This window comes from Medicago truncatula, chromosome 7 (assembly GCF_003473485.1).
Source record: "Medicago truncatula cultivar Jemalong A17 chromosome 7, MtrunA17r5.0-ANR, whole genome shotgun sequence".
Taxonomy (NCBI): Eukaryota; Viridiplantae; Streptophyta; class Magnoliopsida; order Fabales; family Fabaceae; genus Medicago; species Medicago truncatula.
The window spans coordinates 38,437,442-38,457,523 of NC_053048.1; the positions used below are offsets into that span (position 1 = coordinate 38,437,442).

At 33.9% G+C, this 20,082-nt stretch overlaps 2 protein-coding genes across 4 annotated transcripts; one reads left to right on the plus strand and one right to left on the minus strand.

Moving 5' to 3' along the window:
* Positions 1–1,328: 1,328 nt before the first annotated feature.
* LOC11436763 (RAB11-binding protein RELCH) lies at positions 1,329–12,776 on the minus strand. Of its 2 annotated transcripts, XM_024769883.2 has the most exons (20): positions 12,331–12,773; positions 11,125–11,274; positions 9,779–9,960; positions 8,429–8,536; positions 6,813–6,983; positions 6,195–6,731; positions 5,738–5,812; positions 5,537–5,665; positions 5,387–5,461; positions 5,090–5,299; positions 4,730–4,882; positions 4,423–4,637; positions 4,087–4,204; positions 3,858–3,990; positions 3,593–3,794; positions 3,407–3,512; positions 3,190–3,330; positions 2,970–3,093; positions 2,707–2,823; positions 1,329–2,040 (listed from the first exon to the last, which is right to left on the minus strand). In XM_024769883.2, the coding sequence occupies exons 1-20, from the start codon at positions 12,527–12,529 to the stop codon at positions 1,664–1,666; spliced, it is 3,522 nt and encodes a 1,173-aa protein (XP_024625651.2). In that variant the 5' UTR covers positions 12,530–12,773; the 3' UTR covers positions 1,329–1,663. The 2 variants fall into 2 exon arrangements, with proteins under 2 accessions (XP_024625651.2, XP_039683383.1); XM_039827449.1 differs by lacking the exon at positions 1,329–2,040 and having other exon boundaries at positions 2,784–2,850; positions 2,931–3,093; positions 12,331–12,776.
* A 4,167-nt stretch (positions 12,777–16,943) lies between these two features.
* Positions 16,944–19,658, plus strand: LOC11437208 (protein PLASTID MOVEMENT IMPAIRED 15). 2 transcript variants are annotated; one of them, XM_003624340.4, is made up of 3 exons: positions 16,944–17,099; positions 17,255–17,407; positions 17,650–19,658. In XM_003624340.4, exons 2-3 carry the CDS (start codon positions 17,267–17,269, stop codon positions 19,399–19,401), a joined length of 1,893 nt encoding a protein of 630 aa, XP_003624388.2. In that variant the 5' UTR covers positions 16,944–17,099; positions 17,255–17,266; the 3' UTR covers positions 19,402–19,658. The 2 variants fall into 2 exon arrangements, with proteins under 2 accessions (XP_003624388.2, XP_024625443.1); XM_024769675.2 differs by lacking the exon at positions 16,944–17,099 and having other exon boundaries at positions 17,123–17,407.
* The last annotated feature ends 424 nt before the right edge of the window (positions 19,659–20,082 follow it).

A 20,082-nucleotide genomic window follows, 5' to 3' on the forward strand; every position in this document is an offset into this window, starting at 1 on the left:
AGGCTTAATAGGCCTCAAAGCCTATTTCAGTGTAAGACTTGTTTATCACTACTATAAGACCTTAAAAGCCTTTAAAGCCTATTTAAAAAGTCCACTATGAAACCTAATATGCATAAACTGACCGACCTATTAAGCTTCATAGGCTTTTTTAATAGCCTAAGCCTGACCTATTTACTTAAATAAGCTTTTTAAAAAGCCTAAGAAGAAGGTTATTATTTTAAAGTTATTAATTTAAGAATATTTTTAAGTGATTGAAAAATATACTAGTATTATTTTTTCTATAATACGGTGACTAGTATTAATTCCATAACCAAAAAAGTCACTCATCGTGAGAGAACCGAGAAGAAGGTTATTACCGATTTTACCGAAAGACTTTTTCTTACAACATTACCGAAAACAGTTAAAATAAAAAGGTTTTACGTATCAACAAGAATTTTTTTCACTAATGTGGTGACTAGTTTTACTTTTAGAATTCCTTAAAATCAAAACGGTTAAATATGAATGACCAGAAAACAAGCTAATTTCACGGTTTTACTTAAAAATTCTTGTTACGTGAATTTCAGTTTGGCTTCCACTAAAAGAAAAAGAAGGTTGTACCAACAAAATGCATACAAGTGTATCAACTGGTTTATAATTTATTCCAACTCTAATTGGATTGATTCGATTCAGATCCGCCACCTACTTTTTAAATATTTGAATTGAAACAATTTTCTCAAACTTGATTGATTTGTATCAAAACTAATCATATCATCATCTCTTCTTGCTCCGGGTGGCAATCCTCGTAAGAGGCAATTAGTTACTTGGAGTCAAAAAAGTTGGTAAATTTACGAGTCAAATAAGTAGTACTTTTTAAAATTTTCAGAGACAACTCTTATATAATTTTTTATTGGTACAAAGTGTCCATTATTAAAAGTAACTATTTGTCTTTCTTTAGATTGTTGTTGTTTTTTTTTTTTTTTTTCCTTTCTTTACATATTTCAGACGCTTCTTTTAGGCGACCAAAATCTCCATGGTTAAGTGGTCTGTGGAGTGTAAGCTGAAATGTAGAGGTGATTTTGGGGTAAGGGATATGCGTCTATTTTAACTTGGCCCTTTTGGACAAATGGATGAGGATGCTTGTTTTAGGAGGTCGAGCTTTGTAAAATCTGCCAATTTTGATTTCGTTGATAGGCTTCAGTCAATTAGGAAAGAGGAGTGTTATTTGAACAATCATTTTTGTTGACAACTTGTGAAATAACCTAAATATACAACGAAATACGAGTATTGGCACAAAAACCAAATCAATAGAGAGAAAAAGTAAAAACAAAATGTGAGTATGAGAGTGAAAATTGTCACAAAAGTTGTCAAACATATACTATGGAGTAAAACACAAAGCATAGAGCAGGTGATAGTTAAATGAACAATTCACGTATACTATGTACTCTGGACTCAGAATCTCCTTTCTGTCCCCAACACAGAGCCAATTAGATCTCAACCACCAAAAACACAACAAAAACTGCAATGACCTATTTATCTTTATTTTCATATTCTATTTCTATCTCAAAAACAACACTAAAAGAAATCCAATTAGTATCACACGTCTTGCTTGCTGTACATATGGTAAACAGTGACATCCACCTGATGAAACAGCTTAAGCACAAAATTGCTAATGGGTAAATGCATTTTATTGGTTTTGACCATCCTCTTGGGTTTTTGCTTTACCACGAAGCATATCACTGAAATTTCCCAGCATGATGCGTCTGAATCTAGTGTCCTCTGCTGGTGGAGTGGCAGCCTTGGGGGACACAGCTGCATCTGTTGGTGGTTCAGTGGATTCTTTCTTTCCGAGCAACCCACCCTCACCAAAGAAGTTGCTAACTGATGATGGAAGCCCAAGATGGGCACCCATTACCTTGCTAATAGTATCGAAAGTTCCTCCTGATCTTTCCTTCATAATAATTTCAAGGGCTTCTTTGTGAGCTGGATCCAGTGCATCCAAGTCTTTCAAGAGGTTCTGTATAGCAGGGAGGAAGAAGTCCCGAACACTATTTGCAGGAAGATCTACAATGAAGAAAAAAAATAAAAATACTTGAGGGAAGAAAGAAATTTCATGAATCAGTAACATAAAGTCTCCTTGAAATTAAAAATACTTTTACAAACAATGTTGCAATGGTAGACTCTAGAGTACTGGTGGTGAATAAAATAAATTTGAAATTTGAAATTACAAATGATTTGTCATCATGGGAATGAAGAAGAGGACATATGCAGATTTTGATTAACAATGATCCAAAAAGGATAGAAAAATGGATAAAAAGTGATAACATTTACTTTGTGGAGGATGCCTTATGATTTCTTTTAGTAACATAAACATCCTATCTAATAATATTTTCTATTAAAAAAAGGGAAGTGACTTCAACAAGTGAAAAAGCGTGGTTTGAAATTCAACTAATTAGATTAAACACAACACATTCCGCTAAAATGATCTATACATTACATGTACCAATTGGGATATGGAAAAACTACCAAATAGGTAGCCCCATGTCCAGATTACATAGCTACATCAATAAAAAATCTGAATCCTATGACAACAGGACATAGGACGATGACAGTTATCATTAACAAGTTCAAAGCATTAATGCCATCAATCAAACCTTGACTTGAACACCATAGAAATATCTCAAAAGAATTTGAACACGCCAGATTAATATGTTTTTTAAATGAGCAAACCTGTAGCATCCAGAGCACGGATTGCCTCACAGAATGCATCAGCTCTCTCTCGTCGACGCATTAAATCTTTTGCCACATTTGGCATTGCTGTAAGTTGGAAAATCTTGGACAAAAGATGTATGTGAAGTTAAAGAAACAAAAACACTATTTCAGAAATCTTGAAAGCCAACATAACATGCAAATGACTAAAAAAATGGACAAAAAAACGTCAGGACATAAATTACTTCTCGAAACATTTTTTCCAGAAATAAGGTTAAGGATATAATCTCTAAGTCTTTCTATTGTATGTGGTACGGCAATCACCAACGCACGAATAACAGCAATAGTAGCTTCATGGGAACCATCTTCAAGAAAAGCGTCCATTTGAACACGTATCTTATCAACAATCTGGAAGATAAGATCAGGAATTTGAAATGAAAATTGGCATTAACATCGTAAGTCGTAGCTTCAACAAAAACCAGGGAGAATACTAGTAGCAGTTACCATCTCATTTTTGAAGTGCTGAGCCACTGCACCAAATGCATCTATGCTAGCATACTTTACATTCAGGTTTTGATCAGATCCAAGAGTAACTAGAGCAGGCAAAACATGAGTTGAAGCAGCCTTTGCATCAATATATGGAACCTAATAATTAGCAAGCTGTCTTAGTTTAGGCATTTGCATGAGATGCATCTAGAAACTAAGCAAACAGCACTCTTACAATAATTTTCAGCAGCTGGGCGGCAGTTATTTTCATGCTCATGTTAGAGCTGACCACCATTTCCCATAATATATTAAATACCATGCCATGGTTTTCTTCGTATGTGCTGCATTATAAAGAAAGCTCATAATGAATATTGGACAAAAATACATTGAATTTTAAAAATGTTTGTGGTGATAATCTGACCAAATGAAGCGGATAGCATTAATAATCTCAGGAGTGTGCTTGGTTGATCGATTTTCCATGGAGTTATCTTCTAGTAGCAGCTTCCTTAAATATCCTGCTAACTGTTCATGTTTTCCAGGAGCACCCAGAACACCAGCCAACAGAAGCGGTAAGACACACATTGTAGAAAGCCTATCGGCAATGGCAGATCTTGGCCTCAAACCTACAAGTGAAAGGTCAGATATGAAGCAATTATGTAAAAAAATCACAGGGGAAAAAATGTTACCTTTAATTCTTGAATGAATGGCAGTAGGAAAAAAAGTCAAATCTGCATCATCCCTTACTGCAATTAAAAATACTGGTAGCATTATGCATGTCACGTAGGACTCCCCAAAACATTCAGAAACGGATAACAGAAACTGCATTTACGTAGGTTATATCAGCAAAAACTCAGAAAAAACTTTGGTTAGAAGGCATACAAATGTTTTGAAAACTGTAAAGGGAAGACAAGCGACCTTCGAAACTCGGCTCCGTAAATTATCTTCTTTCTGTGGCAACAAGCTGGCCAGCTGAATCAAATTTGGAAAACACTCAACATGCATCCACTCAAATGCATCCCATTCAACTTGACCCCTAGTAAAATCGAAACCATTAAAGATCAGCAGCAGCTTTGATGGAGTGGTCGTGCATGGTTAGTCTTTTAGTCTATGCAAAATGCATGAATGCACACACATTATTACAACATGAATCAACAAGTCTCAGGAGGAAGGATGTGATGTTGCATTACAACATTGTCTCTTCTAAATATCCCAATTGCATTATTCAAAATCAGCTGTTCTTGCTAAGCTTACCTAGCATACAATTCAAGCAATGGGATAGATAACACAGTTGGTGCAGTTTCTGTGGTGGACAAGAAGGGGCATGTGTCAAATGCTTTTTGGTGCACGAAAGGGAGCAATTTCATCAGCATTTTCAACAAAACGTCTACGTTCCAGCGCTCTCTTTCACCCAATACACGGAGATGTGACTCTATAGACCCTTCAACCCCAGAAAGAGGCGGACAACGCTGCGGATTGATGCAAAAAATCCCACTCAAAAATAATTTCAATAAATAATGAAACTGTAAGTCTGAAAGGTAGAGTACAAAGAAAAACATACCAGAGCTGAGTTTAAAATATGAGAAAGTAAAACTCTCAAAACATGATCTAAATTGTTTCCCCACTCTATAACTGCAGGAACCAATTCCTTGAGAGCAGTTTCCACCACCACTCCAGTCGGGTCACATACTAATTGGAACATCAGCTCCTCCACCTAGCAATAAGAGGTGAAAAAAATAATTGGAGCAAATCTTAATTTTCATTATTATTTTCATTTGAAAGTTATCATATTATGGTAAGGTAAAAGGTTCCATTCCCTAGACCATGTTTTGTTAGCCTGTTCTATAGCTTACATTGTAGCAAAGTCTCAAGTCAGAAACCTTCTCCATGATTGCCTCGAAGCAAATATAGTGAGGCTGACCTTGAAATATTTATCCACGTTTGGGAAAAGTGGAAGCAGCATAGCTAGATTTCGAGCTGCACCCTCTCGAACAACACTGGCAGAGTCTTCTATTAGTTGCTGTACAATTGATAAAATAAGAGAATCGCGAATCTCAGGCCGTACGAATTCTGCAAGCTCTCCACATGACTGAGCCACGAGCAACCTACGCTCCTCGTACATGTGACTGATCTAATAATCGCAAAACCAACAAACTAAAAACCTGGTCCAAGTTTTATAAAGGTAAAAAGCAAGTTGAAATGTGAAGCAAAAATATACTTGTTCCCAGCACTGTGGAAGCAATTCTGTTTCTGTTCTCATCTCTCCAACATTCTTTGCAAGGCTGACACATGCCTGAAAGGATGACAGGTAAATTTAAATTGTATTCAAACGTTCGCAAGAAGAAATCAAGAAAACAGCACAACATACATCCATTATTATTCGTCTCTGCTGCTCATCTGGACGTTTGATTAAATTAAACAATGTGTGGGTCAAAGAATCTCGAGTGCTACTGTCTGGGTGGCGCTCAATAGCACACATTATTAGAGGAAGGAGCTCCTACAAACAAACAAAGTTATGCAACATTCATGGGACAGAGAACAAATGAAACATATTTATAGAAAAGCAGACCTCACGATGATTGATCAAGACATAAGGAACGATTTTAGGCAAAGCATCTGCAAGTATCTGAACTGTTCCTAATCCCTGTCAAAATATGAACATATATAAGAACAAAATATCACAGTTAAATCATATGGACAGAGACAAACCAATTTAGACAACATTTAGCCATCTCAACAGTGCATCATTTTTTCTTCAGATGAAAAGGGTAGAGATTTTTCATCTCTATATTTTTCAAAAGTGCTACATAACAGGTAATGAAAATTAGGAACAGTACTTCCAGTTCACCATTCTTAACACTAAATCAAGCCTTGACCAAAACAACTCCCAATTGTTCAGTCTCAACAAAATTTTAAAAAAAGTAAACCGTATCATATGAAACCAACAAGTAATAATGTCTACAGATATCAGAAGCCAAGAGTACTACGAACTTGCTGTTTTCTCGTATAATTAATTTGTCACTTACAATGTCTGATTTTTCATGTAACCCAGTGTCCACTTCTTGTTGACCAACATTTGTTTCGGAGTCATTTTTTATATTTTCGAAAGCACTGTTTATATTTGCAGGATTAACTAATTTAGGCAAGGTATCTTCATTGTTATTTGCATTCTCATTCAAAGGTTGAGCAGCTGATGATTGAGCATCTTCATTGGGTACAGCACCAACCACCGCATCACCAGGATTTGAGATTGAACCTTGGTCTTCATGAATCTCAATAACTTTATCATCTGTCTGTAAATTTTCCATTTCAGAACTGACAAAATTTCCAGGTTCATGAGCTCTTGCATTCTTTTCCTTCAGCGATTCAATTTCCACCAGCAATTTCTTAATTTCTTCCTCGTACTTCTCTAAAGACTGAGACTGAACATTATTAACTTCCTTGCCAGCCAGATTATTTCCTGAGAAAGAACCTTCAATATGCATTTTCAGTGAAGTGATCTCAGCTCTGCAATCATTGAGCTCTTTCCTTTGGTGCTCCAAGGATTGTTTTAAAACTAGCACCTGAAAGTTACAACTGATATATCACAATTTTGTAAATTCAAATGTTGTTTTACGGAATCATTTAAACTAAAAATAAACTACCTGGTTCTCTTTGTCTCTAATATCTTTCTGCATTGCCTCCAAAGATTTAGTTAAGGTTCCAATTTGAGCATCAGCCAAATCTTTGTTCTTCAATAAGGTTTCCTTTTCTTGATTAAGCTTCTTATTCAATTTCAGCAATTTTTCATTCTCTCGAAGTAAAGAAAATTTTTCCTGCATTTTCATGCGAATTTCAGTAGAAATAGTAACGTGAACAGAATATCATATGATTAGCTTGAATCTATCCAAAAAATTTAGAAGAACAATTAACAGTGAGTCCAAAACAACAAATGCATCTGAAATATATATATCAAAATTCACTTATTAAATAAACTTAATTGCATATGAAAAAATACAGCTTCTTCAATTTATGTAGAAATAGTTTTATTAGGGAAATGAACATCTGAAATATGAGTGTTGAAGTTATAGATTATAGATAAAAAATTGCAATGAATTATAAACAACAACCAAGCCTTTTCCCACTAAGTGGGGTCGGCTACATGGATCAAATTACGTCATAGTATTCTATCATAAGCCATATTTGGATCCAACTCATTGACCCTTAAATCCTTTCTAATGGTTTCTCTAATTTTCCTAGGTCTCCCTCTACCTGTTTTAAACTGACTCTCTTCCATTTGATCAACTCTTCTTACGACGGCATCTAACGATGAATTATAAACGTTAGAATATTATTGATGATAACTAGATAATAGCTTTATACAAACTCGATACAAAAGACTAAGCAGTAATATCTATTTATAGAGATACATAGGCTCGACCCTAAATAAATAGAGAAATCATGAAACAATCATAATAATCAAGTAAAAAAATTAATCCTTTGAGATACTCTAAGATTATAAACTGATCATAGGAAATAAACTACGATGCTCCAATCTAATGTCAAAGAAATTATAAGGTATTTCCTTATATTATAACAATGAGGATGAGAATTGAGAAACCCTTAAAATTGGAAAGCAAATATAAACTGAAAATTACAACAGAAGCTTGGGGAAAGCACTAAACAACATAATAGCACAGATTGAAATGAAGGGGGTCCAAGTTCCAATAGGTTTGCACATTTCATCAAGCATAATAGTAGACAACATCAAGAATAGACAAAGTATAGGTATCTCAGAAGAAGAATGAGGAGTCAGATATGAAGAGCAATTAAGGATTTTAGGGAGATATCTGGAAATTGGTTTTAGGATTAGGATACCATATCACGAGAGAGGGGGGATTGTTTTTGCTGTGTAGAAAAGGGATGGGATGACTTAGCTTGTGTCTCCCAATTCTAACATTTATATAAGATTAAGGCTTGTACACGCAGGCCAAACCAACATACTATTCCTAACCTGAGTAGATAAGGCCATGGACTAATATGCATGCAGATACTCAAACAAAATACTTAAGAAAAAAAATTAACACTACCAGAAGAAAAAAGTACATATGAAATATATGAATGTTAAATGAAAGACATAAAACCCACAAAATGGTAAGCAGAAGAAGTTGATTGGTGGAAAGATATTAGAAGCCAATTTGTCAGAACAGTTTTTGGGGGTACAATATAGTATGCTAGGTGGTACACAATGAACAGCTTGCTTATATAATGAAGAAATCACCTCTGCCGCCTCAGAAGTTGATGAAAGATATTGATAATAATAATGCCGCAAGGCATCAGGTACAGATGCAGGTGTGTTGTGCCAAATGTCCAAGTTCTGGTCTGTAACCTACAAGAATAGTTTTAGTGAATAATAACAAATCACTAAAATTAAGCACTGAATTGGAAGGGAAAAAATAATGTTAAATATTGACTTTGAAAGCATTTATGCTTGTTCATACAGGGGAAGAAAAAAAAAAAAAAAAAAGATCTATCAGATTGTATCTTGACTGTCAATGATTTCCTTATTAAATTATAAACCATCAACTCAGTCCCTTATGTCTTACTCTCTTTTGTAGTTCATGTGCAATCCCTTTCTCCTTTTGGTCATCTTTTGATATCTGATGTCACGGGAGTCTCAACTCCCCAATTAATAACAACAACAACAACAACCAAGCCTTATCCCACTAAGTGGGGTCGGCTACATGGATCAAATGACGCCATAGTGTTCTATCATAAACCAAATATGGATCCAATTCATTGACCTCTAAATCCTTTCTAATGGTTTCTCTAATAGTTTTCCTAGGTCTTCCTCTACCTCTTCTAACTTGACTCTCCTCCATTTGATCTACTCTTCTTATGACGGCATCTACGGGTCTTCTCTCTACATACCCAAACCATCTAAGCCTATTTTCTACCAACTTTTCTACTATATGTGCTACCCAACTCCATAATTAATAAAGGTATACAAAAATAGTAGTAATAAGTAATCCTGAAGTATATGAAAATCAATCATGTTAGTCCCTTAAGTGCATGAAAACTCGTTACATTAGTCTCTAGCATCTTAATAACAGGGACTAATAACAAGACAAATTTTCATATACTTCAATGACTAAGTAGGAGAAGAGGTGACATTAAGGTGCCTCAATATCAAAGGTACTAGCCCAAAACCTACGGCACCTTACATATCTCAACTCAACAGTGCCAATGCAACACCATCTGACAACCTAAAACCCAATTATCCCTCCAAGAATAGAAAATTAAAAAGTGAAATAGCATAAAATCATCCCTACATTCCATAGCATGACTATATTTTTTATTGGTTCCTAATCCATCCGAATAAAGTACAAGAAGATACTACAGTGTACAGTCACTGTTTTCTAATTGCTTATTGAAACAGGTAATGGACAAAATAATTCAGAACTAAAAGAGATACATGGAAAATTACATCTTAAAATTGAACTTTTACTTTCTTAGAAATCACAAGTCTACCCCACCGCTGCCCCACACACACCCCTCCCCCCAAAAAAAAAATTCATAAGAGAAATAAAATCAGAAAGTCGCAGAAAAATAGGCAATACAGAATACTAACCTCTTCATAAAATGTCATTGCAGTAAGACGGTAACCAGCTAAAAGTAAATATTCCTTTACAGCACAGTTCAGATCTTGACGTTCAGTATCCTTTAACGGACCCAAATCGGTGAAGGAAGTGTTCTTTTGCTGTTGAATTTGTTGCCCATCATTCACTGAAACATCACCACTTAACTGTGTAGCTGCATTCAAAAAGAAGTATTCCATAAAGCAATGACAACTGGAGAACATCCCAAGTATTCTAAGTCATTATTTTTTATATACACAAGAAAAAACTTCTCAAGAGAAAAATGAAGAGCATAAAGCCAAATTGCTTTACAATGAGTGAAGGATCATTTTCAACAAATCTTTTAGCCCAGGATTAACGAAGGCCAACTTCTAGATAGTTTTAAGTGAAAATATTATAAATGTTCAGGTAGGGTGTCTAGACTCTTGACTTAGATGCTAACTTACAAGGATTGAAAGGGATTTTCCAACAACAAAAATGTTAAGGTTAACAATATTTAAAAGGTCAAATGCATCTAAAGGTCCTTTAAGTTTTTCGTTTCCCCCAAAGTGGTCCTTTAAGTTTCAAAAGTCCCAAACAAGTCCTTTTAGTTTTTGAATCGTTTCAAACAAGTCCTATTGTAGATAGAATAGTTGGTAATTGCTTCCTTGAACTCATCTTTGGTACCAAATTTGGCTCCTAACACCCACTTAAAATTAGTCATCTTTTTAGGCATGGCAAATGGTGGATAATGCTCTTTGTTGCTATCATCTGAATCATCATCATCATCCTCTAAAAGGACTTGTTTGAAACGATTCAAAAACTAAAAGGACTTGTTTGGGACTTTTGAAACTTAAAGGACCACTTTGGAAAAAATGCAAAACTTAAAGGACCTTTAGATGCATTTGACCTATTTAAAATTATGGAAGGCCTACAGGAATTCGATTTTTTAAGTAGGTTGTTTGAAGCAAGGAAGTTGCCTACTTTGTTTAAGGAAAAGGATTTGCTGTTTTTTTAGTATAAGATTATCCATGGGGAAGTCGTCGTGTTTCCCTTTTCTGTTTTGTCCTTGGATTGTTTCCTTGTAGAGGTTTTATCTTTTTATTTTTCTTCAACTCCGTTTGTGTTTTGATGGATAACACAATACCTAATCATCTCTCCAGTTACCTCTTTCCTATCTAATAGTATCTATTCTTCTAGCTAATGGGAAATGAAAAAAGCTGAACATATCATTCTTCATCAGCATAATTCTGTATAATTATGTAAAAAATGTATGACATTGAAGGCCTAATAGATATCACATAATATAAAAGATACAAAGGTCAAAATGTCCTGAGAATTAAAAAAAAAAAAAAATTACCACTTTGTTCATTACTGTTCTCTGTTTTCTTCTGCAATTCACTCTTGAGTTTTGAGATGTCTTCTTGGGCCAAACGCAGTTCATAATCACTAATAGCTAACTTTTCCGTTGCCACTTCTTTCTCTTCAAACAAACTTTGAGGATCTGCCACTGCATTTCAAAATAAAAAAAATGGTGAAGAAAAATTAGCATCATATAAGGTACGGGATTACATCAATCTGTGCCGATTATCTAAAAAAAGAATATCAATCTACACCTAAATATCATATCTGCTCTTATCAGTCAGGTTAGATTACAAGTACTTGAGAACTGTGTTCTCAAATAGCGGATATAGTAAGTCTATAGCATAGTGGAGTTCGAACAAATTACTATTGGTCTGTGATACGCTGACGCTACTTAGTACAATGTGTTGTCAAATAGCAGCTACAACAGCGCTATATAACAAATTACTGTTGTTCTGTGATCCGTTATTTAGTACAAAGTGTTGTCAAATATCAGAGTACAATGTAAGTATGGCAGACTACACCTAGAGTAGGTACACTTCTATGTAACTAACTGTTACTAACTAGAGTTAGTTACAGTTGCATATACTCCCTCCGGTCACTATTATAAAAAGAAATATTCTCTTTTCAGGTTCATTGAATCGTTGATGTATCTGGTTTATAGTATAGTCAAGATACATCAGATATTGAATGAATCTGAACAAGGAATCTTTGCTTATAACAGTGACCAGATAGAGTAACTTCTCGGAGTTAGTTACAGCTAGTTAGATTTCTAGCAATCTATAAATAGGATCGATGCACATTGTAATTAGTGAGAACTCATACATCAAAGATCAAGCACAAAGTGCTCTCAGAGTTCTCTGAACGATCTATAAACTATATGTTCAACTTCTAACATCAAATAGCAGCTATGGCAGTACTATAGCGTAGCAGAATTTGAACAATCTGCTAAATTTTTGTGATCCACAGTTAACAACACTGCTTACAAATCACTTCATTTTACCTTTTCGCATTCCGAATTGAACTCCTCAATTAACAAATAAGCACATAATATCATACAATCCAATCCAAATTCAAAGATCTTATCAGTCAAATACACAGTAAATTAATACTAAAAATAACTAATAAGCATGATTCGTATTCATTTCTATCAAATTATCCAGCGTTGACTGAAACAATGAAAAATTTAATGGTGAATCGTTACCTCGGAGAGAATTGAGGCGAGAGATTTGATCGGCGGGAAAGAGAGATTGATCGGAGAAATACTGTTTAAGTCGAATAGCTTGATCGTCGTGACCATCGTCGAGAAGCTCGTGAAGAAGTTCAAATGCTGTGAGAACGTAATTCTCTTCTAACAGAAAGTTCACAACGCAATTGCAAAGGGATGATCTATCTACGTTCATGTTTTCTGTTAGAAATCCTCAGATCAAAACCCTAATGGAGTTTCTGATCTGAGGTCATTGAATTCAAGAGTGATGAATGAAGTTGCAATTTCAAATGTGCGTTGTTGTTCATGTGTGCTGGTTAGTTAGGTGACATTTCACGTGTTCAGTTTTATTTTTTAGTTTATTTATTTTCGTTTTTATGGAATTTGATTGATGAATTGCGTCGGAATGAAGACTCCGCAAGAAATGGTGAGAAAACAAACAAGATTTGTTTAGGGATTTGGACACTTTCCAAAAGGGAGTTATATGTGACTTGATCCACTTTTACACAATCAACTTTTTACCGTTGATTTAGGGGTGGTGTGTTAATTTGGAAACTTATAATTTTTGAGTGATGACATGTGTTTACGCATGTGAGAGATCGGGGTGGCCGAGCAAATCGTATATCGTTGCAATTGTATACTATCAACAATTTTGATAGTTGATTTGAGATTGTTCGATTCAAGTGACTTAATCAGCAATTTTTTTTAAAAGATCTTGATTATTGATTTAAATCAGATGATTGAAATCTAAATTGTGTCGTGCAACATAGAGAGTTAGAGTATCTTGGCTCTTGTTCACTATTGTACTCTTCAATCATCAATAAAAAGATATATATTGCTTCCTATGACTTAGATAACACAACATAGTCAAAAAATAGTGTTGTTGAAGATATATTGGGTTCTATGTTGACACACTTTTCCATAGGCAGACCAAAGAGTTGTTGGCCAAGAGGTTTTAAGTTAGAGAACCACTACATTAGCTAGTCACAATTTAATACTTAAAGGTACATAGTTTCAATAGAGGATACTTATAATTTTCTCCGACATAAAATAAAACGGATTAAAGAGTTAAAGATTCACCTTTTATCCCATTTATATGTATCACCATCAATTAACTCGTCAATCATTGTTTTATTTGACAAGTTCCCCACAAGCCAATGAATCTTTGGATGTGGATGATCATGGATCCAATCAACACTAAGAATCTTGACAAAATTCCCCCTATTAATCGCAATAGACTTTTGTGTGCATTTGTTGGCATTTTGTTTTGACAACTATAACATTTGTCCTAGGACAATACTTACTTTTGAAGATCCTCACCATTAGTTATTTTTCGTCATTTAGAATCACCATTTATCATTTGTTGCTCCCAACCTCTCCTAACTCATCCAATGCACGTTTTCTATCTATTTCTTTGAACCCCGCAAATTTTTTTTGATAAAACACCTTCAATAGAATTACAACATCCTTCCTGGAGTTTATTAGCCCATGATTTAGTTTCGATTTGTTTGAGTCGGTGCCTTGATTATTGTTTCTTTTTCCGCTTGAGAGGGACATTTTTCCTTCAACCTTTTGATTTTCTTCCAAAACCTATATTGGACAAATGAGAGTGTATCGTTTTCGGACATCCCAAAGATCACAAAAAACTTAAGATCTATAGAATGAGTTGTACGCTCTTTACATTAATCTTTTGGCATATAATTTATTGCTCAATGATATGAACATTTGGATAATATGACACCTTAACTTTGGTTTGAGGCTGCTTCATTGGTATTTAGAATTGATGGAGTTGTATCGACTTATTTCAAGTTGGCTCTGACAAAGAGAAGATTGCCGTTTGCAAATAAAATGTGAGTGATTTTTTGTGACCTTCCTTGCAACTTGTATCCCATGGATATTTGTTTCCTTTTCCTCTTTAAGGAGCAGTAATGACAACACATTTGTGCAAATGACGAAGATGTAGGAAAAAATGAGGTCATTTTTCTTAACCCATTCTCTATAGTAAAATCTTTGCTAAACTGATCGTGGAAATGCATCCCAAAATTGATTTAGTCAAAGTGGAATTGAACCCCATGAATAGAAGCATAGATCGTACAAAAAATCATTTAATACAATCGTAAGCCTTTGCCATATCTAGTTTCATTATCATCATTCCCTTCTTTCACTTAGTCTTCTTCTACCAATGAAAATACTCGATAGCTATCAATGTATTATAGTGATTAGCCTATCTTGACAAAAGCACTCCATTCTTTACTCATGCAATGATGGGTTTAATGCAGTTGACAATTGGTTTTCTAACAATTTTTGTCACTATATTGTAGAAGCTTATATCGAATAACTCTTTTAGTGAGGAAGTATTCTTGCTCTTGGGAATCAAAACTATGAAGATTTTGTTGCTGTTGACGACTTATCATCATTAATGATCTCTAGTTCGAAGGACTTGCCTTCATTGCTAATTATGTACCGATATTTATAAGAAAACATAAAGTTAAAAGTCTATTTAGGTCACATTTCTTCAAGGGGTGCACTTGGTTAAGAACCTATCTAATCTCCTAATATATAAGTTGCAATCAAGTTAGAATATTTGTTCCTATGCCAATTTAAATCTTGGTCGTTAATGACGATAGTAATTTTCTTAATGATAGAATGATGATTTCTAAATAAAAAAGAGTTTGTAATCAATTTTTTTCTTTTAAAAAGTTTGTCAGTAAAATTTGCATCATGAAAAAACTGGACCATAATTGCCTGCAATGAACTTTTGACTCGATGACACAATCAATACATTTGTGGTTCATATTGTTCAATCTAAACTGTTCGATTTTGATCAAATAGTCACAAGTGTGCTTACCGTGTCATTCGATTTAAAAAAAACTAGGTTCACTAATGTGGCACCTAAAAATCAAACAAGGTCTCTAATGGGAACCCAAACACACTAGTGATTGTAATTTGTAAAAATCCCCCTTCAAAAGCATATATTTGGCCACACTGGTTGTTTGTTGTTACACATACAGAAGTAGATGGTTTTGCATTTGGAGATGTGGTCGATAATTGGGCCAAATATTTCGTGTGGCAAAGAAATTGCTTTATATTAGTGACAACTTAGGAAATGTCACGGTTAATTGAAACCATAGCCTAGAAGTTATAACATTCTTCTTCAACCGTTGTCGCCTTGTTGAGCTTCAATGCGATGCAATCATTATCATTGCATGTTACCATCGCAAGCTGATAAAGTCTACCTTTTCCCACTGCAGAAAATTCATTGAATATACTCCCCCGTCCCTAAATAAGTGACATATTTCACCATTTCACACAGATTAAGAAAAGTGTAAAGATGAAAGAAAGAGAGTGATACTTTTACTGAGTTGCCCTTGTCATTATTTTGAAACTTTTTCACTTTTAAAAAATGATTACTTTCTTTGTTTCACTATAAACTTTAACATGAGGACCACAAAAAGTATATATAAGGGGTAAATCTGTCAAATTTTGCTTAGAAATCTGAGAAGGTCAAGTATTGTGGGACAGATATTTTTTACAAATAGGTCACTTATTCAGGGACGAAGGGAGTACAATACATAAAACCAATATTCTTAAGAAAATGATAACGAATATCCTCGAACACTTTTAAAGATTATAAATGGTAAATTTTTGAGATGGTTTATGTATTTAGTGCATTGAGAATTGAAATGTTTAACTTTTTTTTTAAAGAATAATGACTTAATCTAGAATGTTTAAAGAGTATTTTCATGAACACTTTATTAGCAAGACACTTATTTTTACATACAAGTGTCCAACCAATGGTCTATAAATAAATTAAGGTTAAATAAGATTTTAATCTATGTAATTATATCTTATTTTGTTTTAGTCCTTTATAAATTGTTTCTTCAATCAATGATCCTTCAACATTTTTTATCCTTGATTTGTAGTTAGTTAACTCATGTGTATATTTCAAATTTTTGACCGGTATTTTTGCAAGTATCTTTAGAATAATATAACAATCTTTCCCACAAAAACGTAAAATACTACATAAACTTTGACTTAAAAGTAGAGACAAATTGTTTTTTTAAAGGAGCAAAGACAAAAATATTGACGAAAAATATTTGAAGGACATTGTTTGAATGTTTTTTAGCGGGACTAAATAAAAAATATTTTTAAGACTAAATTTTTTATTAATCCAATATATAAATATTTAAATATAGATTTGGTTCTAAAAAAAATATTCATTTGTTTTTCATCTCTGTAAATATACTACTTTTTGTTTTAATCCTTAGCAAAATCTATTCATAATAAAATTAGTCATTTTAATATGTAGATAATTTAATTTTAATCCTTTAAAATAAAAACTAAAATGAATATTTCAAGGATCACAATTTTAAGTTGATGTCAAATAACATTTATAAATTTTATTTTATTAAAGAAACATTAGCTGTCCCTTGTCACAAGTTACACTATTATCTCTTTCAAAAAAATAAGTTACACTATTATCTTGAAGCAGACAAAGAAGTGAATTTAAAACCAAAAGTGGTCCTAAGCAAAAATTGAAAGATGAAAAAATTGGGACCTAAATATATATATAAAGATAAAATCTATACAGAAAATTAGATAGTGACAGGTAGTGATGTGTCCAAAACCAGTCACAACCAGTCATTGATACTCCCTCCCTCTTCTTGTTACATCCCTTCTTGTTAAGACATTTGAACTTTGAATTCTCAACCACATATTTTTATTTTTCATGTAACTATTCTCCAATCACAGTCTCAACCTCTCAGGTATGGTATTTACTTCCTCTATAATGTTATCACTGTTACAATATTTCAAAATAGCCAGACAACAATGATTAGCTTTATGCTAATACAAGGTGATTGTTTATAGGATAAAGGAGAAGTGATAATTTACTTATAGTTATTTGAATTTATTCCTTCAGTTTTGACAAAAGATGGATGATACTAAAGTTGGTATGAGAAGAGTTAGATCAGTTAAAGATGTTATTAGTCTATATGATGATAGGAATCATAGGACTGCTGATAGTTCTTCATTGAAGAAAACTCAGATAGACTTCGAGGCGGATTTCTCAGCGGTAAGTTCAGATTTTTTTCCACAAGCTTTCTAGAATAGATTATAAAAACAACTTATAGCTCATGTGGAATCGAATTTTGACTTTGTTCTAGAAATAGGTTATAGATCATAAGTGCTTAATTAAGTTGTTTATCCAAACAGAGTCATCTAATATTGTATATGCATTATTATTGAGGCATTCTTTTGTTAACTTTTTCAGTTTTTTTCTTTTTCTTTTTCTTTGTATTCTCACATATTCTTCAGAACCCTACTTCAAGAACAAGAGAACTACACCAAGCTAGACGAGACATTGGAAGGTACAAAGAGAGTAGATGGACAGCAGAATCTGCAAAATCTCAAGCAGAATCTGAGCTTTCAAATGCTAAAAAGACAATGAAAAATCTCTCTTCTATGATTGAGGAATCAAGTTACAAGGCTAAGGCGAAAATGAAGGACATAGAAACACTAGAGAAGAAGGGAAAAGGTCAACATGGTGTTATGGTTGTAAGGAGGAATGAGAATTATGAGTATGCACAAGTGATGAGAGAATTGGAATATCTCAAAAAGGAATTGTTTAAGCTAAAGCTTGACGTGGCTTCTGTTTTGCAAGAGAAATCGCGGGCCGAGAAAGAAATCGAAGCATCAAGCTCAAAGATGATTGATTGTTCAAAAAAAGAAGAAGTACTTAGAAAGGAGATTGAAGAAGCCAATGAAGAACAAGTACTTGCTGAATTGGCCAGGATTGAGGCTTTGAAAGAGTTGGAGGATATTAGAGTTCAAAGAGAAAGAGAAGCAAATGAGTTTTCATTCAAATTGGAAAACACAAGAAAAACGTTAAAGGAGGCCACGGAAGAGATAGACATATCAAAGGAACTTGAAATGAAACTAGCTATGACAGTTTCAGATGTTGATCTGTTGCAGATTCAGTTGAGTTTGGTCAAAGAAATGGAGAAAAGGGTTCAAGGAGATGAAAGTGTGAAACTATTGGAAGGAAGTTTAAGAAAAGGTGACGAATCAGGAGACTCTACCGAGTTACAAACTGTAAAGGAGGAACTTGAGGCCGCAACGAAAGAATTAGCTTTGATTAGAGATGAAGGTTTTCAGTTTATGGCTTCTATGGATGTTATAAGAAATGAGCTGAAGCATGTAACTAAGGAAATAGCTCGCTTGAAGAAAAACGATTCATCGGTTCAAAATCTCAATTCAAAGGTTCTAAGAACAAAATCTAAGCTAGAAGCTGCATCTGCTGCAGAGGAAAAAGCAAGATCATTAGTAGTTAGTCTATCTCATTCTCTTGAGACTCTGAAGAAAGAAACAGATGAAGCTAAAACGGAAAAAGAGCTCATATCTCAAGATATTATAACAACTAAGTTGGAAATTGAAAAAACCGAGTTTGAGATTGATACGAGTGAGGAAAAATTGCAAGGCGTTATGAAAGAGTTGGAAGAAGCAAAAACAACTGAAGCTTTAGCTTTGGAGAAGCTTAAAACACTTTCTGAGACTACCATGAAAGAAAGAGCTTTAACAGCAAAACATAGTTCATCGATTACTATCTCCAAATTTGAATACGAGTATCTAACTAATCATGCAGCTGCAGCAGAAGAACTTGCTGATAAAAAAGTTGCGGCAGCTGAGGCATGGATTGAAGCGCTCAAGGCGAGTGAGAAGGAAATACTAATGGAAACAAAAATAGTTCAAAGAGAACTCAAAGAAAACATTTTGAAGGAAGAGAGGGAGGTTTACATCAAAGAGAAGATGGCTGCAAGAAGAGTTAGTAGTGAGGAGTTTGATAGAACAAGAAAACGCGAAAAGGGTTCGTCGCAGAGAGCTATTTCTAGAAAGAGTATTAAATCAAATGGAAGTATGACTCCTGCTAAAAGAATCAAGTTTCAGAAGTCTGCTGCTTCACCCGCAACTCGGCACATTAGTCCTTTCACTCTTAAGAAGAGAAAGAAAGTTATCCCGAATTTGGCAAAGTTATTCAGTAGCAAGAAAAACACTATGCCTAAAGAGTAAATTCAACGTCATTGTTTTAAATTCCGGTCTACAATCGCATGCACAATTAGATATAAAATTAGTTATGTCACTACCAGCTGATATAACTAACTTTATATCTAATATGCAAGGTGAAGGATTTTCAAGCCTTGGCAAATAGAACTTCATCATTGCTAAATTTTAATAGCAGGGTAAAGAGTGAGGCAAACATATCTATTTGTAACTGAAGTATAACTCTCACTACAGAATTCAAGTTATTTTTTCTCTTTTCTCTTCCATTTTTATACAGTAACATTTTCTATTGGCTTTAGTGTTTTTCATTATTGTTACATCCGTAAGAGTTTTATATCTTCTTTTAACTTGAAAAATAATTGGCTTTCTACACTTGTATTGTATGCTTGCAAAATTGATTTTAAAAGATGATGTAAGACATTGGCTTACTACATCATGTTACATTTTTGCTATAAATACACCTTATATTCTTTTGAACTATATAAAATGATTGATAATTGATGTGTGGTGCCATTTAGAATGCAAGGCACTCTTAGCACGAGATAATGAGAACCACTTACATAAAAATTGATACCATGTGCAGATAAGGACTTTATTACTTGTTTCAAAGGAAAAAAAGTTGTTTGATTTGTTCTATAAATGAGAAATTTCGTGGAAGTGGAGACAATGAGGCTCCTTCATCAAGGAAAT